The 27,543-nt window shown below is 38.7% G+C and overlaps 2 protein-coding genes and 1 long non-coding RNA gene across 9 annotated transcripts in view; 2 read left to right on the top strand and 1 right to left on the bottom strand.

Moving 5' to 3' along the window:
- Window positions 1-2,364: 2,364 nt before the first annotated feature.
- LOC101476277 (uncharacterized) lies at window positions 2,365-3,683 on the bottom strand. Its single transcript, XR_191491.2, has 3 exons — window positions 3,603-3,683; window positions 3,347-3,405; window positions 2,365-3,240 (listed from the first exon to the last, which is right to left on the bottom strand). It is a non-coding gene; the product is annotated as an uncharacterized LOC101476277 (long non-coding RNA).
- A 1,552-nt stretch (window positions 3,684-5,235) lies between these two features.
- On the top strand, window positions 5,236-8,281 carry LOC101476479 (growth/differentiation factor 8). The gene is made up of 3 exons (XM_004563309.3): window positions 5,236-5,600; window positions 6,445-6,812; window positions 7,077-8,281. Exons 1-3 carry the CDS (start codon window positions 5,261-5,263, stop codon window positions 7,455-7,457), a joined length of 1,089 nt encoding a protein of 362 aa, XP_004563366.1. The 5' UTR covers window positions 5,236-5,260; the 3' UTR covers window positions 7,458-8,281.
- Window positions 8,282-21,186: 12,905 nt separating this feature from the next.
- shroom2b (shroom family member 2b) overlaps window positions 21,187-27,543 on the top strand; it is a 33,516-nt gene continuing 27,159 nt past the window's right edge. For 3 of the 7 annotated variants that reach the window (XM_004563305.3, XM_004563303.3, XM_076880370.1), the window contains exon 1: window positions 21,187-21,383. In XM_004563305.3, the coding sequence (XP_004563362.3) occupies window positions 21,373-21,383 (11 nt within the window). In that variant the 5' untranslated portion in view covers window positions 21,187-21,372. The other 4 variants (XM_012922471.3, XM_012922470.3, XM_004563302.3 and 1 more) reach the window with 4 other exon arrangements.

Below are 27,543 nucleotides of genomic sequence, written 5' to 3'. Positions count from 1 at the left end.
TTAAAAAGTTGCTGGATTTTTTTTTTTTATTGAATAAAATGTACAATAGTCAATCAATGAGCTCTAGTGACCTTAATCCAAAACAAAATAAAATTTAAATAAAATAAAAAACTAAAAAGCTTTAAAAGCCACATGGAAGAAAATGACAAGACCCAGTTGATACTCTGGGGTAAGTAAAGAACAACAAAGAAAAACCTGTGAAGCAAACTCAAAAATTTTAAAAAAGCATCTTTTCATGAATGTGCTCCAGAGTTCATATTTCCCTGGATGAGGTCTCTCAGGCACAAACGATCAGGTCTGTCACTCCACCTCTGGGTGGAGCTGCAGGGTCAGTTAAGGTTGCCGTGTGGATTTGGTTTGGCTCCGCCCACCAAACTGACGCAGGTGAGGTGGCAGAGCGTGACAAAGTAAACAGAGATAATCACGTGTGGAAATGAGAGTGTAACTATTTGTACTCTTATTTGTACAACTCAAACATTAAACTAAACATATTAAATACTGAAATATTTAAAACATCCTCCTTTAAATCCACGCTCTAAGTGCAGACGTGTTTCTCTCTGTGTATGTTCACAGCCCAGGCTGCTGATATGAAACATGAAGTCAACGTGTGCTCAGCTCTCACTTGGCTTTCATGTCCACAGAAACTCTAAGAAGGTCGAGCTGGTGAACGCTCATATTTGTAGGTCAAAGGTCAACAATTTCAGTTCTTATGAAAGAAAACAAGAAAGAGGCGGATTTCTCAACTTTTAAAACTTTGATGCTTTACTGACGGTGTGCTCGCTAACATGCAGATACAGACTGCACATGTAGCTCTGATAGCTCTTTTATACATTACAGCTAACAACACACTCCTGATCCTGGCCTCGAAGTCATCATTAATACCAGCCCAGCCTCTGGAGCTGTCCCAGCACACTGTGACCTCAGCCTTTATTTACAGGGTCCAGATAATTCAAATCCAGTCTGCTCAACTACTGCTCATTTCTAAAGTTTTAAAGCAAAATATAAAGAACTGGAGGGTTGCTCAGGACTTGTGCACAGCACTGGATATGAGATTCAGGAGAATCGATAAAAGGGTTTCTCTAAATACAGGCATATTTGACAGTAGCAAGCTGGTTGATAACACGGTGGTAAATACGCTCCTGTCACAACTTTTTCAGTGTTTTTTTTTTTTCTTGCTAGCATGAAATTATTCAAGAATAAAAATGTGTATTCAGTGATTTACGGTTTTGTTTACAAATCTTAGTAGATTTCTTGTACCGAGGTAGGATTTTGATGTACTTTTTTTAGTTTTAGTTTCTGTGTCATGTTCCTTCTGGTGCTATTCAATTATATACTGAAGGCAAACATTAGCACACATTACAGCACTGTGCTGCACCTACTTTAAAGCTTTTAACAAATATTTGAAGATTTTCATTTGACATTTTAGAAAACCAAACATTAAAGTGTTTTATTATACATTAGAGCAGTAAATTATAAAGTCATTTATAATGAATGAATAAAATGTGCTGTTCTACTTCACTCTTATTATATTCTGATGGTTATGTGCTGTTTCTGCAATATTATGATATTTGCCTCTCAATGTAGGTTTACTAAATTAAAAAGAAATAATATTTTAATGTTCTTGGAGGCTCTTTAATGGAAATGATATTTTTAACACTATTATTGTTGTTGTTATCTGTGAATATTTAAAGTGTTTTACAAAATGTTTTTCTTTTTAATTATTAATTATTAAGATGTCAAATTATAGTTATTTAAATGCATTCCCGAACAGAAAAATATAATAGTATTAAAATGTGAATTTGGTTTAACAAGTTTTAAGTTTTAAACAATATAATTTGAGAGATTTTTTAAAAAAACAATTGTGTTTCCTGTTTTTATAACAGGCGGTTTTATAAATTACTTAAGTGGTGTTAGTTAGTAAATTTAAGTTTTCAGTGTATTCGTGCATCGCAGAGCCTGAAATCATGCCTATTGTTAGTTCAATTTTAAAATCCTGTATTTATTTCCTGTTGAATCCTTTGATTTCACATGACCTGCTTTTGGTTCCTGGTTTCCCCTGTGCCACCGTGTTTCTGAGTCTTGACATCGAAGCTGCTGTTTGTTGTCAAAACACATGTAAGAGATATGACAGGAGCCAGGATAAAGATGTCTCGAGGTGAGTTTAGTGTCAAAGTACAAACACGTAGTTCACCTGATGTTGAAATAAGGTAAAATAAGGTGTAATTAAAAATGAAAGAAAGAAAAAATAGTTCTGCTGTTATCCCACAAATTGAATTCTACAAAATTTAAAAGAAAAAAAAGGAAAACAGAAAATTTATGACCAAATAAACAGCATAAAAAAATTTCCAGATCCGTTACTCAAGATGAGTTGAGCAATGAATAATATGTCTTTATTGTACTGAGAAACAACATTAATTATGTCACATTCACTTTATATATATATTTTTAAGTCTGTTTACCTTTTATCACCACCAAAGTGCATTTACATTCAGACACAGGTAATGTGTTGATAAATGCATTTATTTCTTTTCTTTTGCCTTTTATGATGAAAGCCTGAATGACGCTCTGCCTTGTTCGTGCATATTTTTTCTTTTAAACCCGGGATGGCTCTAATGAGAATGCATGAAGTAAAATGTACCTGGAACTAGATTTTAGTGGTCATAATCTAATTGTCCTTTATACTCTTTAAACTATAACTTTAAAGGTTTCAGAAGTGGTGTTTTTGTTTTGCAGTACAAAGTTTTGTGGACACATGTTGTAATGTCTTAAAATAATCCACACCTCAGATTTTTGCTGTGGACAGAAACTAATATCTGAACTTCACCTGTTTCATGCAGCCTGGGTGGATGTCCAGGCAGATTTCAAGTAAAGAAATGTTTTGGTTCATTAACATAATCGGCGTCACTGTCAATGAAAGGGAGCTCGTCGTATCGGATCGCTGCCTCCCAGCAGAGATGCAGAGCCTGAGCGACAATGTCCTCCGACATCCTCTGAGCAAAGTCCAGCAGAGCTCTACTGGCTGGAGGGGGATCCTGGAAGCTGCCGTCAGCTGAGCCTGCAATACCTTCAGAGTCGCTTGCATGCTTCAGAAACCCCTCAGCCTCATCGGTGACGGCCTCATCCGGTTTGTCAGAACGGGCTCCAAACCAGCATCTTGACCTGTTACATCCCATTTCACAGAGACGCTGATGGAGCTGTTGAATCTTCAGCAGCACGAGTTTCTACTGGTGACCTTCATGTCTGCAGAAACAGTCAGCAGAACAAAGACATGTTGGTTTTAAACACTTCCAGGAGATGTTTGACCCAACAAGAGCTGTTTATCCTTTCTGGAGAAAGATATCATCACCTTCCGACCTCTCTTTATCCGACAACAGCAACACCAGAGACACCGGGCTCTACGAAACACTGGAGAAAACAAGCCTTTTTAAAAGGTGAGAAATTTCATACACAGTCACATATAAAGTTTCTGTCAGACTTTGGACTAAATAAGGCATTTTAAGGCATTATAAATACACACATGGGTGGCAAATCAAAATGAGAGCCTTCTACAACACACAGTGATATTACAAAATGTGAAAATTTAATTATTTTTTTCAAGTTACCCTCTGTCCTGTGCTGCAGTTCCTCTCCAACCTCCAGAGCTGCTGATAACCAGGCTGCTGAACCAGTTTCCACCTGCTGCTGGTTTGTGGGAGGAGCGAATCGCTGGACACCACCCAAAACAAACTGTTTACCCCCTGAAAGCCCTTAAAGTGCACCTATTCTGCTCATTACCAGTGCCATGCTTTTATTTTTGGACTCATAGTAGCTTTGCATGAGTCAGCTGGTGAATGAATTCAGAATAATCCTTCTTTATCTTACACTGGGCCTTGGTTCAGCTCCTCGGGCCATCCTCTGTCTGAAACAAGCTGTTTCAGCTCCTCGCCCTTTAAACCAACTTTCTTAGCAGAGTGTGTGAGCAGCAGATGGAGCTTCTGTGCCTGAGATGACCATATTAGGAATAACTATGACATCATACAGGCCAGAGAGTAGAAAAAACAGCATGAAACTGAGCATTTAGATTTGGATCTGTCACTGCCAGCTCGTTACTTTGGTGAATTGGTGTGTTTCATCCTAAATCATGACTTTTTAACACCTTAAAGGGACTGTTATTTTCTGGGTGGCTGATGCTGCCACTGCCAGTGCATCAATGGCAATGACGTTACAGGACACTTGGCTTCGATGCAGATGCAGGAGTTACCTGACAAAACAGGATTAGGATGTGAGTGCACCGGCTCTGGCTCTGTGTGAAACTTTCTGTTTGTGAGGGGCAGCCAATCAGAAGAAAGTCAGCTGCAGGCCAAAAACACAAAGAAAAACTAATGGGGCAGACCCTGCAGGCTTAAAGGGAGAGGAGCTACAAAGCTGGTTTGACACAGAGGATGAACTGAGGGGCAACACTGGGGCCCAATGCAAGAAAAAGAAGGATTATTTTGAACTGTGATTCATGCAAAGCTACTTTAGGAGAGTCCAAGAATAGAAACGTGTAGCTAGAAATGAGCAGGATAGATTCTCTTTAAAATAAAAACAACAACATAGTGTTATATCATTCCGTATGTGTCATCTAATAAACAACAAGCGCAAACTAAACTGTAGATTTAGCTTTCCAGTTAACACTTACAGCTGAGAGTGATTTTTAAGCCTCAGCAAACAGGAAGCAACAACTTCGAGTAAAATGTAAATATGGATCATGAGCAGGTGATGGTGCCTTCAGAGTCCTGCAGAGTGGGAGTTTGTGCAGCTCAGAATGTAGACACAGAGTCAGCGGCGCCATCTGGTGGCAAAACAAAATAAAATACAAACAATAGGTCTTGGAGAGGAAAATGCAATGCGCACCTGTCAATTCACTTTTTAAAACTCCCTCTGTGTTGATGTTACCAAAAGAAAAGAAAGAAAAAGCTTATTCTAAGAGATCCAGCTAGCTGACTTAGCTGTGTGCATGACTGAAACGTTTAGAGATGTTTATATCTCTGTGTTTAGGCTATGTCACACTGTAGTGTGGCATTGCTTCATTTGTCCCGCTTTGCATTTTTAAACCTTGTTATAAACACACTTCAATCAAACGTATTTGATTATTTCACATCTGAAAAGTTGTCCTACCTCTTTAAATGTCACTTCTAAAAAAAAAAAAAAAAAAAAAAAAAAAAGCAGCCAATCATAAAGTCCTGGGGGGACAGGCTCACATCAGACGGCGTCACTGCGCTCACTTCTTCTCTCCAGCATGCTCCTCTCGCTCTGCCTGAGCGTTTCTGTTATCTTCTTTTCCTCTTCGGGTTTTGCCATGGAGATGAACCAGACCTCCAAGTTGCTGGGGGAGAGCGGAGAGCAGTGTTCAGCCTGCGACTTCCGGGAGCACAGCAAGCAGATGAGGCTCCACAGCATCAAGTCGCAAATCCTCAGCATCCTGCGGCTGGAGCAGGCGCCCAACATCAGCCGCGATATGATCCGCCAGCTGATCCCCAAAGCGCCTCCTCTGACACAGCTGCTGGACCAGTATGATCCGCGGGTGGAGGACGAAGACCACGCAACCACGGAGACCATCATCACAATGGCAACAACGCGTAACTAAACAAACCACTGAGGGGTTTATACCTAAAATAAATAAATAAATACATGAATAAATAAATAAATAGTTTTGCACTTTTTTGTGCGTAAATCCTGTGCGTAAAGAGGCGCAGTAAAATAGGATACTGCTGAGGCGCAAACGACCAAACAGACCTGAGCTACGACTTTAAGGCCGTAAATGTTTATATGATATGATGTTTATATTTATATTAGCCATAAAATCTTAATGGCAGGTGACCAACAATTATCTTTAACGAGGATTTGTATTTGGTATTACTGGTGTTGAGCGTTTGAGGGAGCCTCCCAGCCTTCACATGCTCAATTGGGGTGGTTAGCACCAGATTTCTGTCGTTTTAATCTGGAGAATTTTAATCTTAGATTAACTAGTTGATGAATTTAGAAGTTATGGTGACGCAAAATACCATTATTGAAGGACAAATGAAACATTTAAGGAGTTATCATACTAATACCACTCATATCTTAAATCACCATTAAATTCTAGCTACAGAATTTCTCCAAATCTGTTCATTTATTTTTCCAAAAAGGAGACAAAACAGACAATTGACTGACAGCATTAACTGGAATAACATCGTTCAAATGATCAGGGGCACCTCCAGAATTTTTTCATAGGGGTGGCCACATGGGGGGCCACTAAAAATACTGTAGTGGCACAGCAAAAACAGAATTTCCAGTTTTAATAAATATTTTTTAATAATTATAATAATATCCTTTCATGAATGTCTGCATGCATGACAACCAAAAGTTTATGTGAAAATGTTTCTAATGCAACAGCATAACATTTTTTTGTTTGTTTGTTTTTATATGACTCACTTCTTCCAGACAATCCAATCGCCCAGGACGAATTGTCCTGTTGTCTGTTCAGCCTCAGTCCAAAGATTCAGCCCAAAAACATCCTGAGCGCTCAGCTGTGGGTTCACCTGCGGCCTGCTGACGTGGTTACCACCGTCTTCCTGCAGGTCTCCCGCCTCAAACCTGGCAAGGAGGGAAACAGCACCCGCGTCCGGGTTCGCTCCCTGAAAATTGACACTGACGCTGGTGCTGGCTCCTGGCAGAGCATCGACATCAAGTCTCTGCTGCAGGCTTGGCTGCGTCAACCAGAAACCAACTATGGCATAGAAATCAACGCCTACGACTCCAAAGGAGAAGATCTGGCCGTTACTTCAGCAGAGCCTGGAGAGGAAGGACTGGTGAGTCTATTTCCTCTATGACTCTATAAGTATTGGTTTGCAGTAGCCGTTATTTTTATGCATTACACTTAAGCAATGGTTAATTATTGGCTAAATTTCAAGTAAGCTCAGTACCTATGATAATTTTTATAATGAAACAAAATTATTACTTAATAAAGTGAGGCACCAAAAACTATGTGGTCAGGTTTAGGCACTATAAACTATAAACCTTCCAGGCTGTCTTATGCATTACTGTTTAATTTTCCATTTACAACTCCTTCCTAGCAACCCTTCATCGAGGTCAAGATCCTCGACAACCTCAAGAGATCCCGTCGTGACTCGGGCCTCAACTGTGATGAAGAGTCTGTGGAGACACGCTGCTGTAGATACCCACTCACCGTTGACTTTGAGGAGTTTGGGTGGGACTGGATTATCGCGCCCAAACGCTACCGAGCAAACTACTGCTCAGGGGAGTGTGAGTTCCTGCACCTGCAGCAGTACCCACATGCACACCTGGTGAACAAGGCTAACCCACGGGGTACAGCTGGGCCCTGCTGCACACCCACCAAGATGTCACCCATTAACATGCTCTATTTCAACCGCAAGGAGCAGATCATCTATGGAAAGATCCACTCCATGGTGGTTGACCACTGTGGCTGCTCTTGAGGATATCACGCATCTGTGAGGGTGAAACGTCTAACAGAAATGATGCAAAGATTTCAAATATTGCACTTTTTTTTTTCAGTTTGATTTGGTAGTTTAAGAAAAGCAGCCAATAAACAGGTTCCAAAGATGCTAAAAAACATCCAAAACAATGAAATAAGTCATTTCAGTTATTCAGTTTTGGTCTTTGTGTTCTAATCCAAACAAAAATTGACCAAACAGGATGCAAACACACATCAAAAACAAACCAACAGCGAGCCCAGAAATACTCAAAAGTCGCACAAATTTATTCATATAATGATTGCTTACTTTTTATATATGTAACTGCTGTGCTATAAACCTGTAAAAACAATTTAACACAGCATTTAAGCATTTTAAGCATTTAACACACTCAGTAGATACAGAGTAAGAAGCTCATTCATTTTATGTCCGAATGTAAAATGAAGCAATGCAACCAAATTTTTAAAAAAAATGTATTTCAACAGAAAGACAATTTCAAATGTGCAAAAAGAGCATTTAGAGAAAAATCTAAATATATTAAATGCTAAATATATCTAATATCTCATATATATATAAAACGCATTTAGGCAGGATTCAAAAGGTAAAAGTTAGTAAAAGTATAGTATTACAAGTAACTCTTTTAGCACAGTTTTTGGTCTCCTCTGGGAAAATGTCTGTATTTTTAGTTGCTAAATGCTGCACTATGTTCTCTAACTGTGTGTGTGTGTGTGTGTGTGTCTGCTGTTAGCTTTGTAGAGCTTTTTTTAAACTGCTCCATGAGGAGTGCTAATCAAATAGTGAATTTTAAACCATAACAGTTTTTACACAACCTTATATTATACAAGACTTATTGAATATAAGCTTTTGCTTTTAGTATAATCTTTAAGGCTTTTGAGATAATCACTGTTAATATATTCACTTTTTCAGAAAATAACAGAAGATGCAATCTTACACACATATATCTTTTTTTAATATATCTTTTTTTATTGGTGTGTTTACCCACTTTCAGGCCTTTTCGCACATTCAAGTGTGAGGCAATGTTTGAACATGAATATCTCAAAATATTAACAATAAAAGCCTAAAATATTCGCTGGTATTTCTTACCATCAGAACAATTCAGGTAAATTGGGACAGAGTTATTAAAAAACGTCTGAGTATCGGCTGGCTAAAATGAAAAAAATGTCCCATATTTGAATGCACGCTATTAAAAAACTTTACATTGCAAAAGAAAACTAGTGACACTTTTTGAATGATATATAGTTATATTTTACAATAATGAAAAGTAAAATGTAAAATATTCTTTAACATTAAAATGTTAGTCACAAAAATGGAAAAAAAAATCTTGTTTTTAAAAATTTGAATACCATCTGGAAGCTCCAGAATTTTTGATGTATTCAAACTTTGATCTGGACTAGCTGCTGATATTTTTTTGTTTTTAGGGTACAACGTGTCATATTTGCTGGATTCAACAGGGAATTTGAATGAAAAAAAAAAGTAAATATCTAAAAGTAAGTAATTGCCATATAAAGATGAAATTTCACAGCAGTCACTTCATATGTCCAAACGTTGGGCCATTAGTTTATTATGCAATTTGAAGATGATCAAAATTAGTCATTTATTAATGAATCTGTCCCAAATTAAAGATCCTGATTCATTTTCATGGTAAATGTGAAGCTGAAATTTAACAGCAATCACAAACTCAAAGTCAAACTTTGGACCATAAAAGTTTTATTTAAAAGATGGTTGAGCAGATGAAGGACCCCTGTGTAACTCCCTGATGAAGGCATCTTTGCTGAAATTAGTTTTGTAGGTTAAAACTAATTTCATCATGTTTAATTGCTATTTACAGAGTGCTTTGCAGAGCTTGGATTTGTAAGTAGTTTAACTGTCTGAAGCCACAGAGTTTGGCTCTTCGATTACTTACATACTAACTGCATTAATTCAAACTTGGCCATGTTTTATATGAACATTCACCATTGAAATGGGATAAATATAGCAGGAAATAAGAAAAAGCAGAATAGGCCACCTTTGAAGAAAAACATGGCTTATCCAGCTGTTGCTTTTCAGTTACAGTATTGTGCACGATCAGAAATCTGTATTATTGTTAATGTTACTTTCGTATCTCCAGTGTTTGTTAAATGTTCTGTATGCATATAAAAATGCATTTTTAACTTAATCAGCACTTTGTACTTTGGTGGACTCACTATGGGGGTCTAAATACAGTAATATCAGATAATCATATGTGCAAATGTCTGGAATTTTCTGCCATCCTAACTCAACTTTCACACAAAAAATGACTTTCAGACTGAGTAGATGGACCCCTGCTGCTTCCTGTCCTATTTTATGAAATCGTGTCCTGATATGAGCCTTGACCAAAGCAAACCCTGCAGGGCATCTTCCATGTGCGCCTTTATTTTGAAAAACATGAACTGAATGACTCTGATCTGGCACTTTGTCCCTCTCCCTGTTCCAGCACTCATTTTAGAGGAAAAGAGTTGCTCTTTTTTTCCCTTTTCTTTTTCTTTTTTTTGAGGACGTTGTTGCAGGTGTTATTCAGTGTTGGAATTTTATTTTGCTGTTGTATTTTTGTCGTGGTGGATTGTGTGCAGAGACTTTGTCACGTGTTAACTGGAGGCAGGAGAAAAAGCTATTGTGGGGTAATTTGAAGTGAAGATTTGCCATAAATGAATTTAGTCTCTTTATTCTGAGTCTAAAAGTTGAATGTAACCACTGCCTCATAAAGTACTGTCACATTTTGGTACATAATTTGTTTGCCGTGTTCTCTTCGTTGAGCTTTGTGACTTCAGTATTTATTTGTTATCAACAGAATTAGCTTTGAGAAGTCCCAGCGTACTGACACATATTAAAGTGCAGTACTGTGCAAAAGTCTTGTGATACTCCTAATTTCCTTATATGGTATTAGGAAAAAGGGAAATATATAATTTCTTCAGGAATAGGAAAGTAGTCTGCAGGAATAGTTCTTCATGCTTCCTGAACAACATTCAAAGCTCTTCTTTCTGCCTTTCATTGTTATACTAGGATCTAGGAAATCTAGGATCTGTTTGGGATCTGTGTCAGGTCTTTGCTGGATTATGTTCCTTTTACTTAGGGACATGAATATACATTGCTAGGCTTGATACTTCTGCTTTTGTCCTCCCCTTGTCCAGTTTCCTCAACTTTTTAGAGATACGCTGCACACCATCCTGAGATATGTTAAGTTTTCTGCTAACAGTAGTTTATTATAAGCAGCCTGTCAGAAAAACACATAATTGTTTTTGGGGTTTTTTTAACCAATTTCTTTATTTGAATCTATGAAAAATGCTAACAATAACACAGGTTGACAGAAATAAATGACATTTTCATACCAACAAGGTGATTCCTAAACTAGCAAAAGATACAGTTTAAATCAATTCTTCGTTGTCCGTTCATCCTTAAGTTAGGTGCCTTTTTATGCTTGAATGATTGACAGGACAAATGCCCCCCCCCCCCCCCCCCCCCCCCCCCCAAAAAAGAAAGACAAAAAACAAATAAAATATCCTCTCAAAATGTCCAGGTAGAAGGATTGAACTGAAAATGAGTGAAAAAGGAGCCAGTATCAAAAGAAACATTTAGAAAGACCTTCAGAAAGTCTGGAGAACTGTTGCTCAAGACCACTTAAAGGAATTACAACAAAATCTGTCTAATTGGACGTAAAACAGAAAGAAATGAGTATTTTTGCACTTTTGCACAGTGCTGTATACCACTACATCGTTGCAGTGATGTGAACCAACACTGTTGGTCAGGAAAAATAAGAAATTTAAAGGCGTGTTAAGTTCAGGAAGATCCACAAAAGGATCCATAAAAAATGAATCAGCTTTATTGTGTGACAGTTTGTAACGATTGCGGTCTCAAAACACCTTATTATGTAAAATCTGAAAACTAAACCTATAACAGAACACCTGCAGTTTGTCAAACTCAATCTCATCAAGGACCTGACATGTGAAATGCTTTACTGGGATGCTTTTATTCAACAAGAAAATACCACAGGTTGTTGTATAGCATGCTCTTACAAACATTTTGATTCAAAAATGAACAAGCTGCCTATACATTACCATAAAGATCGCAGTCATGCTTCTGAATATGACTGGTCATATGGAGCATTTGATAAAATCAAATACAATTTTCTGAACGACCTCTCGCCAAATGGAAGATCTGACTGAGTGGTTTCCTCTGCTGTGAAGCACCTTGTCTTTGTGACTCCATCACTTTCAGAATTGGCACACAAGAAACATTTACATGCATTTATGCTGTTCAGCAACTTTCTGAAGACTCTGTTCTCCTGTTCTTGTGTCAGATATATACTGTAAGTTTAAAAAAATACTGTAAACATCTAAAGCAAAACTGGGTTGTTATGGCACCTATTTTTAGTCTCCGCCACCTCCTCGGGGAGATTTCTCTGTTTTTAGCTGCCAATCAGACGGTGAGCATTGTTGTTTTTTTAGAGCTTTGATCTGAAAACTGCTTGATGAAAGTTTGGTTGTAATACTTTTTTCAGTTTTGCAGATGAACAGTAAGAGGTGGAATTTATGATGTGAATGACAGTGGTGGAAAATCAGTTGTGCTTATTGCCAGCTCTATGTCCTTTCATTATTGGGCTCTTTTAGAGTAGCTCGAACCCTCCTCGGCTCATCCTCTGTCTGAAACAAGCAGTTTTGACTCCTACCCCTGAGTTTATTGTGCCTGAGCTGACCATATTAGGGATATCTCCCCCCCCCCTCTATGACATCACACAGAGCCAGTGTAGAAAAAACTCAGGAGCCTTTCAAGCAGTCTGAATCCTGGATTTTGGCTCAGAGCGAGGACTTGTACATCCCCTGACCTCGTGTTTTGTTTTGTTTTTTACTTTGCCCATGTTTAGTCTTAACATGCATTTAAACAGTTTATATAAGCAGAATAACTTTCAGCCTCCTTCCATGGAGGACAAATCTGGAGAAAGTCACTGACTGGTCCAATAGTGTGTAAATAATCAGGAAAGTTTGGCGCCGTCAGCCAAAATTCAAGCATGAGAACAGAAAGCGTGATTTAGCAGGGAGGTTTCAGCTCAATTTGAAGCCGCGTGCAGATGTCCTGACTGTTGTTGTGCTTCACGGGGGTTTCTGACCCAAACGTCTTTGTCCCGCTGTTGGAGCAGAGCATCCACGGGTGACACATATCCACGTGGATGACTGTGCAGTGAACTGAAGTAAACTCATCACACTTATTTAGTGTGTGAATGTGTGTGTGAATGGGTGGATGACTGGATATGTAAAGCGCTTTGGGGTCCTTAGGGACTAGTAAGGCGCTATATAAATACAGGCCATTTACTTATTTAGTCTCTTGTTAAAATTGCATAGGCAGGTGGCAGGTGCACTTAACAAACAAAGATGTTTTTTTTCCCCCTGCAAAAAGCGTGCTAACGTACAGCTCTGAGTTTCCTACTTTGAGGTCTAAACATCAGGCTGTGTTGCTGCATTTGAGGACCAGAAATGTGTGAAACTCTACCTGCTAGTTTTTGCGTAGTCTTGCTGATGAAGAGAGACACGCTGAGCTTTTCTTTCTGCCACACTTGGTCTGTAAATATGGGTTCATTTGTCACCTTTATTGTAAATTATATCCAAAATGGAATACAACCTTGAAAGAGTATAATAAAATAGAGTATCTTGAATAATGTAGAGTATTGTTATTAATCACAGATATTTTTTTTCCCAAAATCATAAGTATAAAATTATGGAATCATCTTTTTAAAACAAGTTGTCACAAACCTAAATATGCAAAATAGTCTGCAGTTAAAACTCTCAATGAGCTGTTGCACCTGGCTGATCGAAAGGAAGGATGGAGCTAATAAGAGAGTAATCACTTAAATATTTACTTCATGACTAAGGTTTAAGAACAGAAAAGGAAACTTGCAGATTTAAAGTAAAAAGAAAAAAAATAAAGAAAATCAAATATTTGTGGTGCATTTATGTTCAGTCAGACGGGTCAGTAAACGCCAGCAAATGTCAGTAAATGAAAGGTTCATTGGAGAATTAAGTTTACAGCAGCAAGTGAAGGCATCAAACGGTGAGACGCCGCCGCTAGGGGGCGTAGTGACATCATAAGACAGGTGTAAGAAGACCGAGGGAGAGATGATTGCGAGTCTCTGAGGAGGGTTGAAGTTTTCTGAACAGCGGTTCGAGTTTCTTCAGGTTAAAAGAAAAGACTGGAGAAAGAGCGACACCATCACCTGCTGGAGGCTGTGGAGAGAAGGTTCGTTTACAGTAAGTCAAAGGTGTCGAAATTATATAAATCATAAAATAAGGGTTAAATTTTCAACTCTCTTCAACTTTAGCTCATTTTAATTTCTCATACAGTCATAATTGATTTTTATCTGCCGTAATATGGTTAGTGGTGTTTTCACATCTATACAGTGGTAAAATATGCAATATTTTGTATATCTAAAACATATTTAAAAACATAAAAAACATAAGGCTGATTGGGGCAGTTTATCTGACATGTATGTTAGCATTTGTAACACTGAAGATGCTGCCTGTCAATTTAAGGTTGGGGTGTGGCAACCTGGCCACAACAAGCTTTGGTTATGTGTTGTTTTTGTTTTATCACTGATTTAGGCTCTGGGTAAACATTTCTAAGACACTTTAGTGTTAAAGGTTTAAAAACCATCACTGAGCGGGGTTTTCAAACTGTTTGGAAACTGCTGGATGAAAACAGCCTTTTTAAAAAAGAAAACAACTAGATGCTTTAATGGTATTAACCCCCCCCCCCCCAGTAATACATCACATTCACTCTCTTTAAAAGGTTTTCAGTGTAAATCATTAGCAATGACAATTTTATGACTTTATCATAAAACTATAGACTGTATGTAAAAGATGGTAATTATAATGTTAATGTTTACTTACTGCCATGTTGGAGCCAAAAGTCACCAAATGTCAACAAGTGGGTGATGTGCTAAGTTATCAGCTAATGCTAGCTTGGTTAGCAAATTGCGCCGATAAACTGTACAGCTATAACACATAGACCCATTTACCTGCTAATCAGTTTCAGACATTCTCAAACTTCACAAATAAAATCCATATTATTTGTCAAATAACTTCATTAAAATGCAACAAAGACACAAACAGAGTCCAGCGATCCTATTCAGTGGCTAGATGTAGCCTAGCAGACAGCTAACAGCTATTTAATTATTGCCGTTTGGCTCTGTAAACAGGAGCACCTCCAGAACATTTTCATTGGGGTGGCCATATGGGGGCCAATAAAATACAGGGGAGCGGTGACGGGAAATTGTGAGGGACATATAAAGTGACACAATACGAATGACAAAAATTGTTTATGCAAAAATAAATAACAAGTTAAGGTTTCAACTCATTGTACGGTGTCTTCCTCTCACTTATCCTCACCTTTATCAAAATTATTACCAACATAGGACATTCTTGCCCAGAGGGGGCCAACAAACTTTGTGGGGGTGGCCCGTGCCCCTGTCATTAAATGCTCCGTCTTTCCTTAGAGTGAGCTGGTATTGATGGAGCTCACTGAACCAGAGGCGTCATGCATGCTGTGGACTACAGAGATGACCTGAAGCTCTCAGCAGGGGAGATGAAGTGGTGGAGAGAGGTGGACAAATGGAGAGGGACAGTAAAGGAGAAGAACGTAGAGGAAGAGGAGGACACAGAGCTGGTGGAGGTGCTGCTCCAAGGCAGAGCTCCGTGGGGCTTCACACTGAGGGGAGGCACTGAACACAGAGAACCCCTGATCATCACAAAGGTAACACACAGAACTTTGTGCTTTTTGTACAGTGATTTAAAAGAACATGTAATCATTTTTTTTACTCATTAACCTTATTTACCTGTGAAGGGCAGATTCAGTTGCCCGTCTCTTGGTGTTAAAGAACTGCCATCAGGATTTATTTAAACTAAGTAGTGTCCATTTTGAGCCAGAAAGGCATGGACTGATCGTGTATGTTTTTGTCAGATACATTTTTAGGGAGGAGAGTATTTAAATGAATAATAAAAACACAACATAAAGTTAATTTATTGCAAATTGCACTGTAATAAATGCAGTAAAATGTCTTTTTTTGTGCGTGATTACAATAGTTATTGCTAGGAGTGTTTATTCAAATGGAACAACAAACGTCGATGGTGTTACCAGAAAGATTTGGGAGGACTGGCACTACAGATAATTGTTACACTGGGTTTAAGTGTTTCAGGTTTTTAACTATGTTTCTGCCTCCAAGCACATCTCCATATCCTTTCTCAGCAGTGCATACACACAGAGCTCTGCAACATCACAACTGGTAGTAGATCGGTTACATATCATATTACTATAGTTTTTAAAATACAGCTGTTGATGGGATTCAGACACATCTGAAGTTTTTTTAATTAATGTCTGAAATGTTTAACCAGCTGTTCAAATGTGTGGTTTGAACAATACATTCCCAATATACTAGCTAGTAAAACTAATTATTCTTATTTTATGAATGTGCAGTGCCTAAATAGGAAATGAATGGCTAAGCTGTATGTTGCATTTACCCTCTTGAGTGGAGTGATGTGTTATCAAGGAGTGTGTGGACATTTAGCGTCACCCATTGTAGCTGCATTTAAAATATGATTTGATTAAGAAAAGAATCGAAATAACAGTTTCGAATGCGTAATTTGTACATCTGTTAAACTTGACTAAATGCTAACTTGTTGGTTTTAAAGATTTTTTTTGTTATTCTGTTTAAATAATTAGTAACCTATTCAGCAGAAACATCCATTTTCTCTTCAGTATTTCATAGTTTGCAGTATTTACAGTAATAAACACCTGCAAGCCTCACAGGGCATGCAGAAAACACATGCATGTGACGCAGTAAGAGTGTTTTCTGATGGTCAATAATGCTTACATTCTTCAGTACATCTTCTAAATGATTTCTGGTATATTTGGAGTCAAAATTAGTTTTTTAAACCTCTTGTCTGCCACACTTAGTAACTCTGGCCCTTAATTTTTAAGAAATACTTTTGTATGTTGGCTGTAGATATTCAACGCATTGGAGAATATGTCAAACTCTTGTGTCAGAGCACATTTGCAGTTTCCTTGCACTGTAACGGGTAATATTTGAGATTTGGAATGGGAAGGATGGACTGATGAACAGGGATCCCCTCGATCTGTTTCATTTCAGTTAGATGTCTGGTGCAGAATTTAAACCCTGTCTGTGCCTGAATCATTGGACTTTAATTAGAGCCGCTGAAAGCAGTGTGAGATGTTACACCTGAGGTTGAAATGTGCCCTCAGCGGTTGCAGAGTAACTTAACTTCAAATTAATTGGAAATTTAGGGTCATATTCCTGAGAGCATTGAAGCTTTTGTCTGCCTGCTGATCAGTGGGGCAGCAGCAGCCTTTTCCATCTGCTGCTGCATGAAGAGGTACATCTCAGGGTACCTCAGATTACAGGTGGCTCAGGGTTTTAATATTAATCAGAGGACTCGGGTTGCAGCCAACACAGGTTCTCCTGGATAATGAAACAGTTTACTGAGTGAACCATCCACCTGAAAGATAAAAGAAAATAGGAAAATATAAGTTGGTGTGATGCCTCGTGTTTCTGGGATTTTTTTTGCTGGTTCTATCAGGTGGTTTAATCATGCATGTCTTTCTATTGTTGCCTATGAAATAAAATCAAATTCAAATTCAAATTTTATTTGTCACGTACACAGTCATACACAGTACGATATGTAGTGAAATGCTTGGACAACTGCTCGTGACCTAAAGAAAACAAAAAAAGGAAAAGGCTATGAATAAGATAGGAAATAAATATGAAAAATTAAAAAGGGTAAATTTAACTAGGAAGGAATAAAATATAAATTAAGGTTAAAAATGAAATAACTGTACAACACAAATTAGAATGAAGGGTAAATTTAACTGGGAAGAATAAGATAAAATATATAAATTAAAGTTGAAAATAAAATAACTGTACAACAAAATACACAATACACAATATAGAACTATATAAGAATGTATGAATGTATAATAATAAGTCTGTACTATAATGGTAAACTTTATCCAGGGGATGGTGCCAAAGGTGCAGCAATGTTCAACCAAACCATAGATGTGTGTAAAAGATGGACGTTGTTCGTTGTAATGGAGAAAGTGAAGGTGGAGCAGTCGTCAGATACACAGATGTTCTTTTTAGACAAAGTTTGAGTTCAGTTTGTCACACTCTCTGTTTAGACAGCTTTGTGTGTCAGGTTTTGTGTTGATGCTCTGATTGGTGTATTCCTGCAGGATTTTCTTTTAACCTTAACATACTGAAGATAACATGTTGAAAATTTCAGCGCTGAGGTGTAGAGACTGGTCAGTGTATTGGCCACTGAGCCAACATGTATTGGCTGAGTGATTGTTGAGTGGTTGCTGACTGTTGCCAAGTGAAATTGGTAACATAGAGAGTTGTTTGGTTTGGTTGCTAGCAGGTTGCCACTGCCACCCAGAGTTTACATAGTTTGAAAATTGAATAAGTTTAACACAGACCAAAAACAGAGATTGTTCACTTTCAGAGTAAAGGTAGTCTGTTGCAACCAATACATGACAAAAGGTGCAACTTTTATTTTGAAGGCAAACAGTTTCCAGTCTGGTTTATACATTTCACAATTTTACTACCACTGAGTCAGCGTCTTCCATGGAAGCTACAGCTGACTGAAGCGACCTACCAGCAACCAAAGAGGTATATTTAGTTGTGACTAGTTTCACCCAAGTGACTGCAACCTTTGCCAAATGTAATAATGGTGAAAACTAAAAGAGATTTTCTTGCTTACCAAGTGATGCATTTAGTGATATTGTGATTCTGTGGAGCCCTAAAAACACACACAAGTTTGAGTCACAGAGTGGCCTGTTATGCAGTAACTTCCATGTGTGTTACCCTCGTGTTGCCCAGGTGGAGGATGGCAGCGTGGCTGCGGCGGTCCGTCTTCAGGCCGGCGATGAGATTGTGAGTGTGAACTCAGTTCCCCTTAGTGGCTCTCGGCAGGAGGCCATATGCCTGGTGAAGAGCTCCCACAAGACCCTGACCTTGGTGGTCCGAAGGTACCGTTACAGCAAAAATGGCAGCTACTTCTTTATATTTTTATATATATATATATATATATATATATATATTTTATATTTTTTTATGGAACAAAAGAGGAACTTTCTTAGGGTTTGGGGGGTTTTATACCAGTTTTTGCTATGTTTGACTGCTTTCTTGGCTCATGTGTAGCTTGTTGGGGCTGAGCATCAGCCAGCCGGTCAGCAGGAGTTCAGCAGGAGGTCAGAGGTCAAAACCACAGTGCCGGAGTCTGACGGTATATATCAGAAAGAAAATGCAGACACAAGTAATATGTGGTTCAGAAGCACAAGTTGTCCCCTGAAAATGCTAAAGCCCTGCAGTGTTTCTTCTACAAACACGAGCTTGTGGGATGGAGAGGAAGGTCGGCTGCAGCCTGACAGTCTCTTACATGTGCCTCTCGCTGTTTGTTTGCTCCCGAGGCTTAAACAAAAGCTGGTATTGTGGAGGCAGCAGGGCTCCGGCCAGTGCTGTTATTCCAGAGCACAGATAACCACTTGTAAATTACACCGAGAGGACCACCAAACACCCCTCCCTCCAAACTTCTGTCAAGCCAGCTCAACTGGGAGATGGTAAGAGACCAGTTTAACCTGCAGGTCAGCAGCTCATCAGATTTCTAACTTTTGAAAAGTCTGTAAATGTTGCTAACAGTAAAATGCAGACATGTCAGAAATGAAAATTGTCTGAATGAAAAATCCAATGATCCAAAAGCAACACTAAAAGAGTGAATCAGCGCAACAGGCTTCCAAACAATAACACAAACTCAAACATAACAAGAACTAATGCTCAAGATGCTGAAATTATAAATCAAAAACTCGACCTAACAATAAAGAAAAATGTTAATTATTATTATTAACCTTTATTTAACCAGGAAGATCCCATTGAGATTAAAAACCTCTTCAAGGGACACCTGGCCAAGATAGGCAGCAGCAAGTGTCTCACAGTTACAGAAATTACCCAATTAAACACAGGCAACATCTAATTGAAACAGTTGCATGTTATGGACTTGTCCTCAAGGATTCGTAGTTTAGATTTAAAAGCACATAATGAAATGAATTCAGTCATTTTCCATTCGTTCTGCAATTTGTTCCAAGCCGAGGGTGCTAAATGAACAAAAGCTCTTTTACCAAATTCAGTTCGGGCAAATGGAACAGAAAGCAACAAGTAACCATGCAGACGAAGATAAATAGAAGAGGACCTAATACAGAGTCCTGTGGCACTCCGTTGTGCACTGTAACAAAGTCAGAACATAGACCATCAGATTTTATGCACTGATACCTATTATTGAGGTAGTTTGAGAACCATGCCACTGCTCTGTCAGAGAGTCCCGACTGGAAGACTCTAAATACAACGATCAACAGTGTCAAATGCTTTTGACAAATCAATAAAAACTGATGCACAGTGTTGTTTCTTATCAAGTACAATAGTAATATCATTTACCACTCTCATTGCAGCTGTGATAGTAATGTGATTTTTCCTAAAGCCTGATTGATATTCAGATAAAATGGCATTGGTGTGTAAAAACTCCTTTAACTGCTCACACACAAGAGCTTCAAGAACGTTGTCCAGCACAGATAGATTAGATATTGGTCTGTAATTAGTTAACACTGCTGAGTCGACCCCTTTTAATAGAGGAGCAACAAAAGCTGATTTCCATACTGAGGGAATTTCATTCATATCCAGTGTGAGGTTGAAAAGTGTTGTGAGAGGCTCTGCCACAAGAGGAAGAGTGAAGCAAAGCAGAATAATAATATAATAAATGATCATATCAGCATAAATATATCAGCACAGACAAAGTCCAGAGGTCCAGCTCAGCAAGTCTTATTAGTGACGACTGCTTGTCACAGCTGTCAATCAAACCAGTCATGCCAACTTAAAGCCTCAACAAAATCCCCCCAAATTTGTTTTTTTAAAAATGATCTACATGATGTACAGTTTGTATGAAGGTGGAAAATATCCATAAAGACGAGGAATGCTTGTTGTACCAGGTTGTAAACATGTTTATTTCTGCTGTAAAGTTGGACTTTTTAACATGGGAGTCTATAGGGACTGGTTCACTTTGGGGACAGCCTCTAGTGGACATCAGAGGAACTGCAGGTTTTCACCCTGGTGGTTGCTGCTTAATTTTTTGATGAGCATCTAAACTGTAATAAAGATGTGATATGCCTGTAGATATAAAAATGAGGACTCATAAGAAGAGCTTTGTACAGTTTTGAGTAAAAGTATTTGCACCTTCTTGATTTCTTAGTTTTTCCATATTTGTCACATTTGCATGTTATTAGCTATAGGGGGCAATTTCTTTTTTACACAGGCCCAGGTACATTTTTTAGGATTTTTTTTCCTAATAAATGAACTAATTTGCCAAATATTAACATTTGTTTCATGACTTAAAACATGTAGGTGTATAAATATGAAAAAAAAAAAACTATAAGAAAGCAGGAATACAAATTCATTCTCACAGCGCTATGCACCCGTACAGATAACCTTCTTGATTACATGTGTCACCATGTCCTGTCCTGTCAGAAGAACATGCTCGTCTTCTTGCTTGCAAATGGCAACAGAGTCTTAGAGCTTGAATCCAATTACTCCCTGCAAAGCCACAGCGTGGACCCAGCTTTGCAGAGTGGGTTGAGTCAACAGGAGGGAAAGGTGGACTGGTGGTGTTTCAACAAGCTGCTGCTGGGAAGACCTTTAATCTGAGTGGGTTTAGAGAGCAAACGACGGGCTCAGAACAACAAGACGACCTTTAAAGCTCTCTGAGACACCGCTGAATTGCCGTGGGAGCTCCTTCAGTGCAGGCGTCCTCCCCTGTTTGCAGGAGGAGTGGTATAGTCCATGTTGCCTAGGTGAGTTGACACTGCTTAGTGGGATAGGCCGTATCAGCAGAGCCCATTGTTTTCAGGGGCTTTGGCTACTCAGACTCCTATGTGTGTGCATGTTTCCACTCTCTGGACATGTGTGGTTTTTAGAATAAAGAGAAGATTTCCACTCCCAGGTACTTCCTCTTTTCCTCTCTCTCTGTTTCTGTCTTTTTTATTCTGTCTTTTTTACTTCATCATCTCCTCTGATTCAATCAGTTGGTTTCCTCTCAAGTGGGATTAAATCAGAAAGCGGTGAATAACTTTGAGATAACGGCAGCTTTTCTCTGCCTAGATGATATATAAAGGTTGAGAAGCTGAGGCACATTTTACCAAAGCCTAACAAATAGCTTGAGGGGAATTTTTTCTGTTTTCCTTCATTTCCTGCGGATTCACACTGAGGTGGAAAGAAGGTGGATGGCATTAATGCAGGTAAACCATATCTGTGTGGGTAACTGATTCTCCGATTTAGCGGATATGCTCGGTGTGGATTTAAGAGGCAAGTAATGTGTGTGGAGTCTTAAACCTGTTGCTCTGTGTTACCACAAAGATAAGTAAGCTGTTTTTTTCGAGCCTGCGTTCACGTTTGTTGGCAGGATTTTAGAGGGAAAAGGACATTTTTGATTTTACAGGGACTTTCCAAAAACCCCATCTCCTGACATTTATATAATTCAAAGTGAGACTGATGTGGTGTTTTAAAGGCTTATCGTTAGCTTAAAATGTTCACAGATTTGAGAGCCTGTTACACAGTTCTTAGATTTTAAAAGCTGCAATGATACAAAGTGCTAAAAAAAGACACCCATAAAAAGAGAATGAAATCAAGCGCGTCTTCAGGGATTGTTTCTTAGATGCTGTTGGAAATAAATAGTACATAAACATAATTTTTAGGAGACTGGTTTGCTGCTTAACAGCTGGAGTTGAATGAAAGCTTCTGAAAACAACTTCAATTCCCTCTGAATCTATATGTTAATTTCCTGGGGAAAGCTTCAGGTTTCAGAACATTTTCCTCACTTTAGGCATAAATATTGTTTTAGTGTAAAGTGCTGACTTTTAGTAATTTCATTACATATAGTGTGAAATGTTACATTTAATGGAAACTGGTCAGATGAAATTTACTTGATTGGTCAGTTTATAACAAGCACATGTTCCTTAATGATTCATTTTTTAATAAATATCCTTTTAATGTTATATATTAAGTTGTATAAAGTTATATTAATCAGAATTATTGCTTTGTGTTTCTTGAGACTGAAGTAGTGTTAGTGAGCACAGGATCACAGCAGTGTCCTGGATACAAACATAATACAAACATCTTTGTGGACTTTGTTGTCTGCAGTTTGCTGTTGTCATTTCAGCCTCCTGGACTCTTTTGCTTCGCTTTTTCATCTGTATTCACATCAGACTTTAAAACAAAGCAACAAAGTGCTGAGCAACAAAGTGCTGAGCAATAATAAAGGCAACAAACATGAAAACTTAAAATAGTAAAATGGAATTAAGAGCAATTTCAGATTCAGACACAAGTATAGTAGCAAGTATATAAAATCAACCAAAATAATAATAATTACTATGTTAAGTAAAGATTATTTATTAAGTGTGTTTCACAGACAGCCACAAAGCGCAGTACACACAAAAAAAGAGTAAAACAAATGAGAGTGCCATAGTAGCTAATGTACAGAGACAGTAAGACACAATAAAATAAACAGATCGTTAAAAGTAAATAAATAAATAAATAAATTATGATGATAATGATACTACTACTACTACTACTTCTACTACTACTACTACTACTACTACTACTACTACTACTACTACTACTACTACTAATAATAATAATAATAATAATAATAATAATAAGAATTATTATTATTATTATTATTTATCCAGGTAAAAAATCTCATTGAGATTAAAAATCTCATTTCCAAGAGAGACCTGGCATTATTATTATTATGATTATTAGTTTTAAATGCCCAATAGAAACCCTGTTTAAACAAAACAGGAGTGCAGAAAGTCAGCTAAATAGTAGTAGCTAATGGTAGTGCTAGCCCGGGTTCCACACACTGAAAGGCACTGTCTTCTCCAGTCTTTAATTGTGTACGAGGAACACTAGCAAATTCTTAGCCTGTGAATGAAGAGATTTCCCAACAGTTGTAGGGCCCAGACAACAAAGGCTCAATCACCTTTAGTGACTAGAAGAGCCTTTGGGCAGCACGGTGGCACGGTGGTTAGCACTGGTGCCTCACAGCAAGAAGGTCCTGAGTTAAATTCCACCATCAGGCCGGGGTCTTTCTGTGTGGAGTTTGCATGTTCTCCCCGTGTTTGCGTGGGTTCTCTCCGGGTACTCCGGCTTCCTCCCACCGTCCAAAGACATGCAGCTTGTGGGGATAGGTTGATTGGATAATCCAAATTGCCACTAGGTGTGAATGTGCGAGTGAATGTGAGTGCGAATGGTTGTCTGTCCCTGTGTGTTAGCCCTGCGACAGACTGGCGACCTGTCCAGGGTGTACCCCGCCTTTCGCCCTATGACAGCTGGGATAGGCTCTAGCGCCCCCCGCGACCCTGAAAAGGATAAGCGGAAGCGAATGGATGGATGGATGGATGGATGGAAGAGCCTTTGGGGTTGGTCCAAAGTCAAGCCAGAAGGTCTCAAGCAGCAGCCGGGCTCAAGCTCAAACTAACAGATAGGAAGCGAAGGCTCCAAGGACTGGTGTGGTGTGGTTGTGCTACGTGTTTAAAAGCCTGATAGCAGCATTCTGTGTCCCTTAGGATAACTGATAACTGGATCCTGTTCAACATATTCAGACTATCTTGCCTTTATCTGGTTTCCCTTATCCTAACATTGATAATCAGGCTCAGCGGTCACATGAAGATTATTATCAGCTCAATGATTGTGTTCACATGAAAGTGTTAAGTTCAGGTCTGCTAGGAGCAGAGAGGCTGATTTTACAAAGGAAGGTAGAACCACGGTGTTAGAAAAGTGTGTGATGCTTCTCAGTATCACACCTCTGTCATGAAGGCGCAGTAGAGTCTGGCAGTAGTTCCATTAAGACGTTCAGCTCCATCCACAAAGCTCCATTCTTCTACACCAAAAAAAGGGTTGACCAATCAGACATGTACATCTTAAAACCCCTGAAGGTTCTCATCTATGTAGTTTCTATGATGTTGCTTAGCAACCACCCACAAAACTGCTACATTTGTAGCCACATTTTGACTTTACGGCATAACAAAAAGATCTCATTTAGACCCACAAAACTTAGATAATGTGCCACAGCCTGGCAATCACCTAACAGAAGTAACAGCAGAACCTCAACATTGCACAGGACCCATCAAAAAACTGGCTAATTATTATACTGAATCACATTTTGTCACTGCTTTAAGTATATCAGTTTGCCAACAGCCTGAAAACAAATTTAAAAAAAGCTGTAGCATGGACATATAGTAGTAGAATTAAATTGTATATTTATTGTTAAAGCTCATTGTAAAGAGTAAAGAGTTTATCTGATCTGCTGTTTTCTGGAGATTTGATAGATCAGCAGGAGGTGATTTCATACTTACTAATGCCTAAATTTGATCAGGTTAAGACTAAAATTAGGTTGCTGGGGTTTTTGTAAAGATACTTGAGACTGTGACTCTGAATTAGTCAAAATTGAAGATGTTCCAGATGTTTGGTGATCACGTATTTGAACAAAGTTTTTGCACGTTTCTCGGCACTGCATTCGATTCCTCTTCTCTCCTCTTTGTTGTTCTTTTTTTTAAAAAGCTATTTCTTTGTTTCCCATGGCGGGCAGTGACACATCGATAAGCCCAGCTGTGATGACGCTGGCACTTTCTTTTGTGTAGGCAGCGTTCACAGCTCAACGGGGGCGAGATCAGCCCCGCAGACGGCCGCTTGTTTGGGTTCCAGTGTCAGCAAGATGGTGAATCAGCAGCATGTGAAAGGGTGAGGGAGGAATGGAGTGACACAGGGAGTGGTGATGTCATATGAGTGATAAATAATCAAACATTTCTTGCATATGTCAGTATCCTGCTGTGGGTCAGCTAATTAATTACAAATAGAAAAGTTTGCTCGTCTTGTTGGGAAAACAAAAATAAATTGGGTACTGAGCTGTCTCAGTTACAAAGTTGAGCTTTTTAAAGAAGCTATGCAGAAGGTTCCCTGTGCAAATACTGACACTTCTGGGTATGATGCATCAGGGAAAAACATGTGAAAAAAATCTTCTGTCTTTTTATTCCCTGAGGACAAGATTATTATGAAACAGTGCTAAAAAGCAGAAACTGACGTTTCGAAAATAGAAGAAACTGCAGTTCCTCTAGTGGCCACTTGGGGCTTGATTCAAGACTCAAGTGGCCGCTAGAGTCCCCATAGTTGAGACGTCCATCTTTACAGCAAAAGTAAACGTGTTTCCATCCTACTACAAAAAAGATTTTAATCTCTAAGTTTCCCCTTTCATAAAATCTCTGAGCAAGGTGAATTTTATTATAACTAATTAATTAACAACAGTACTGAGAGCACACTCGCCCATAAAATAATTAAGTGGAATTTAAATGTTTATTTTACCACTCTGTGCACTAAATCCCAAGACTCATGATTTTCTGGAGCATTAATCTTACCTTTGCAACAGTGTTGTATTTTTACGTTCTTTATAGAGTTTTATCACCATTTTACATAATAATGTCTCTGATTGGAGTAGGTGGTGCTCATAGGGATCATTTATGCAGAAGAAGAGTCACATGACACGTGAAATCCCCGTTGTTATGTGAGCGTGCACAGAGCCTGACGTAGAAAGTGTGGCTTAACAGAAAAAGTTGATAACCACCTTCATGATACCTGTTATCTCCAACTGTGGTTTTAGGATTTGCCAAAACAGCCTGGCTGATCTTCCTAATGTGCACCTCGGATTTACCTCCAAACAACATCCATGCATGTCTGGTATTTGTGGGTTCAAACACTGCTATAATTGAAGGCTCACATGTGCTTTTGCCAGTTTTACATGCAATGCAGTATAACACATGTTGTGAATCAAATATAAAGATCAGACGTGGCTCTGCTTTTCTGACTTTTTAAATCACAAGTTGGACAATAGTAGATCGTCTGGGTCTGAATTAGCTGTGAAATTGTTTAAAGTTAAACTAACTGGACACATACATCAGTATTGGTCAACCTAGCAAATTAAATTAATGGTGCATTCATCAAAAGCTCCCATAAAAACCTGAAACCCATCTTTACTGTTTTGCCTTGTTGGCCTAAAACAGCAAGAATTGGAGGAAAGATTGGCTCTTGGAATAAAAGCATGTACTCACTGTATGGCTATAGCGAAGCAGCCTCAGACCTTTGTGTGGTTCCTGTGGTGTTTTAAAGTTGGCGTATCAAAACTGTTGACTTGTGTGAATGTTTACAACACAGTAAAGAAGCTTATTTGTCTCATTTTTAGAGCAGCCGCATATTTAAGTGAACGTGATAAGGTGGGGGATTTGAACAGTAACATGCCTTCACACACAGTTTTTAAACTGCTGCAGAGCTGTCACCGTCTCCTCCCCCTCTTTGGAGGAGTTATCTCAGGGTGAGGCAGTCACTCAGCCTCTGCCCCCTCAGTCTGACATTTGCTGGTATCTCTGAAAACAGACGTGGACCTGGGCCAAACATTCCTGTCTGTGCAGCAGTTCCTGGGAAGGACACAGAAGGAGATGTCAGCAGTGGGAAAAAACAAGGGTTGTGTGAGAAAAACCTTTCATAGAAAAATGTGTTAGTTTTAGAGGTTAAAACCAAGAATGTTTTTGAGAGGTTGACATGAGCCACTGATTTCTAGACTTTTTGACCACCGTGTTTGATTTTTCTGAGCCAGAAGTGTACATTTTTGAATGATCACTGGCTCCTGTCCAGTTGGGCATTTTAGCTTCAGATACTACAGGGATTGAGTCCTTTTTAAAGACGGCCTCAAGTGGCCACTAGAGGAACTGCGGATTTTGGCCCTCTGAAGTTTTTACTCTCAGCTAAAATTTAGTGGCATGTTTTCAAAGCACATCATCCAGGTAGTGTCACATTTTATGACATGAATGGCTTAATCCCACATTCCCATGATCGTGCTTGCTCTGTCTTCATTTACTTTCCCAGCAGCCTCAGTGGCTCTCTGCAGAGGCAGCAACTCCCAGACCA

The sequence above is a fragment of the Maylandia zebra genome, linkage group LG23 (assembly GCF_041146795.1).
Source record: "Maylandia zebra isolate NMK-2024a linkage group LG23, Mzebra_GT3a, whole genome shotgun sequence".
Classification (NCBI taxonomy): Eukaryota; Metazoa; Chordata; class Actinopteri; order Cichliformes; family Cichlidae; genus Maylandia; species Maylandia zebra.
This window is presented reverse-complemented; position numbering and strand designations above follow the sequence as displayed.

Bases quoted from the DNA above. Each gene is read 5' to 3' on its own strand.
- LOC101476479 (XM_004563309.3), top strand. From the start codon at position 5,261: ATGCTCCTCTCGCTCTGCCTGAGCGTTTCTGTTATCTTCTTTTCCTCT. The intron at 5,601-6,444 runs GTAACTAAACAA...CACTTCTTCCAG, and splicing joins CATCACAATGGCAACAACGC to ACAATCCAATCGCCCAGGAC. The intron at 6,813-7,076 runs GTGAGTCTATTT...ACTCCTTCCTAG, and splicing joins AGCCTGGAGAGGAAGGACTG to CAACCCTTCATCGAGGTCAA.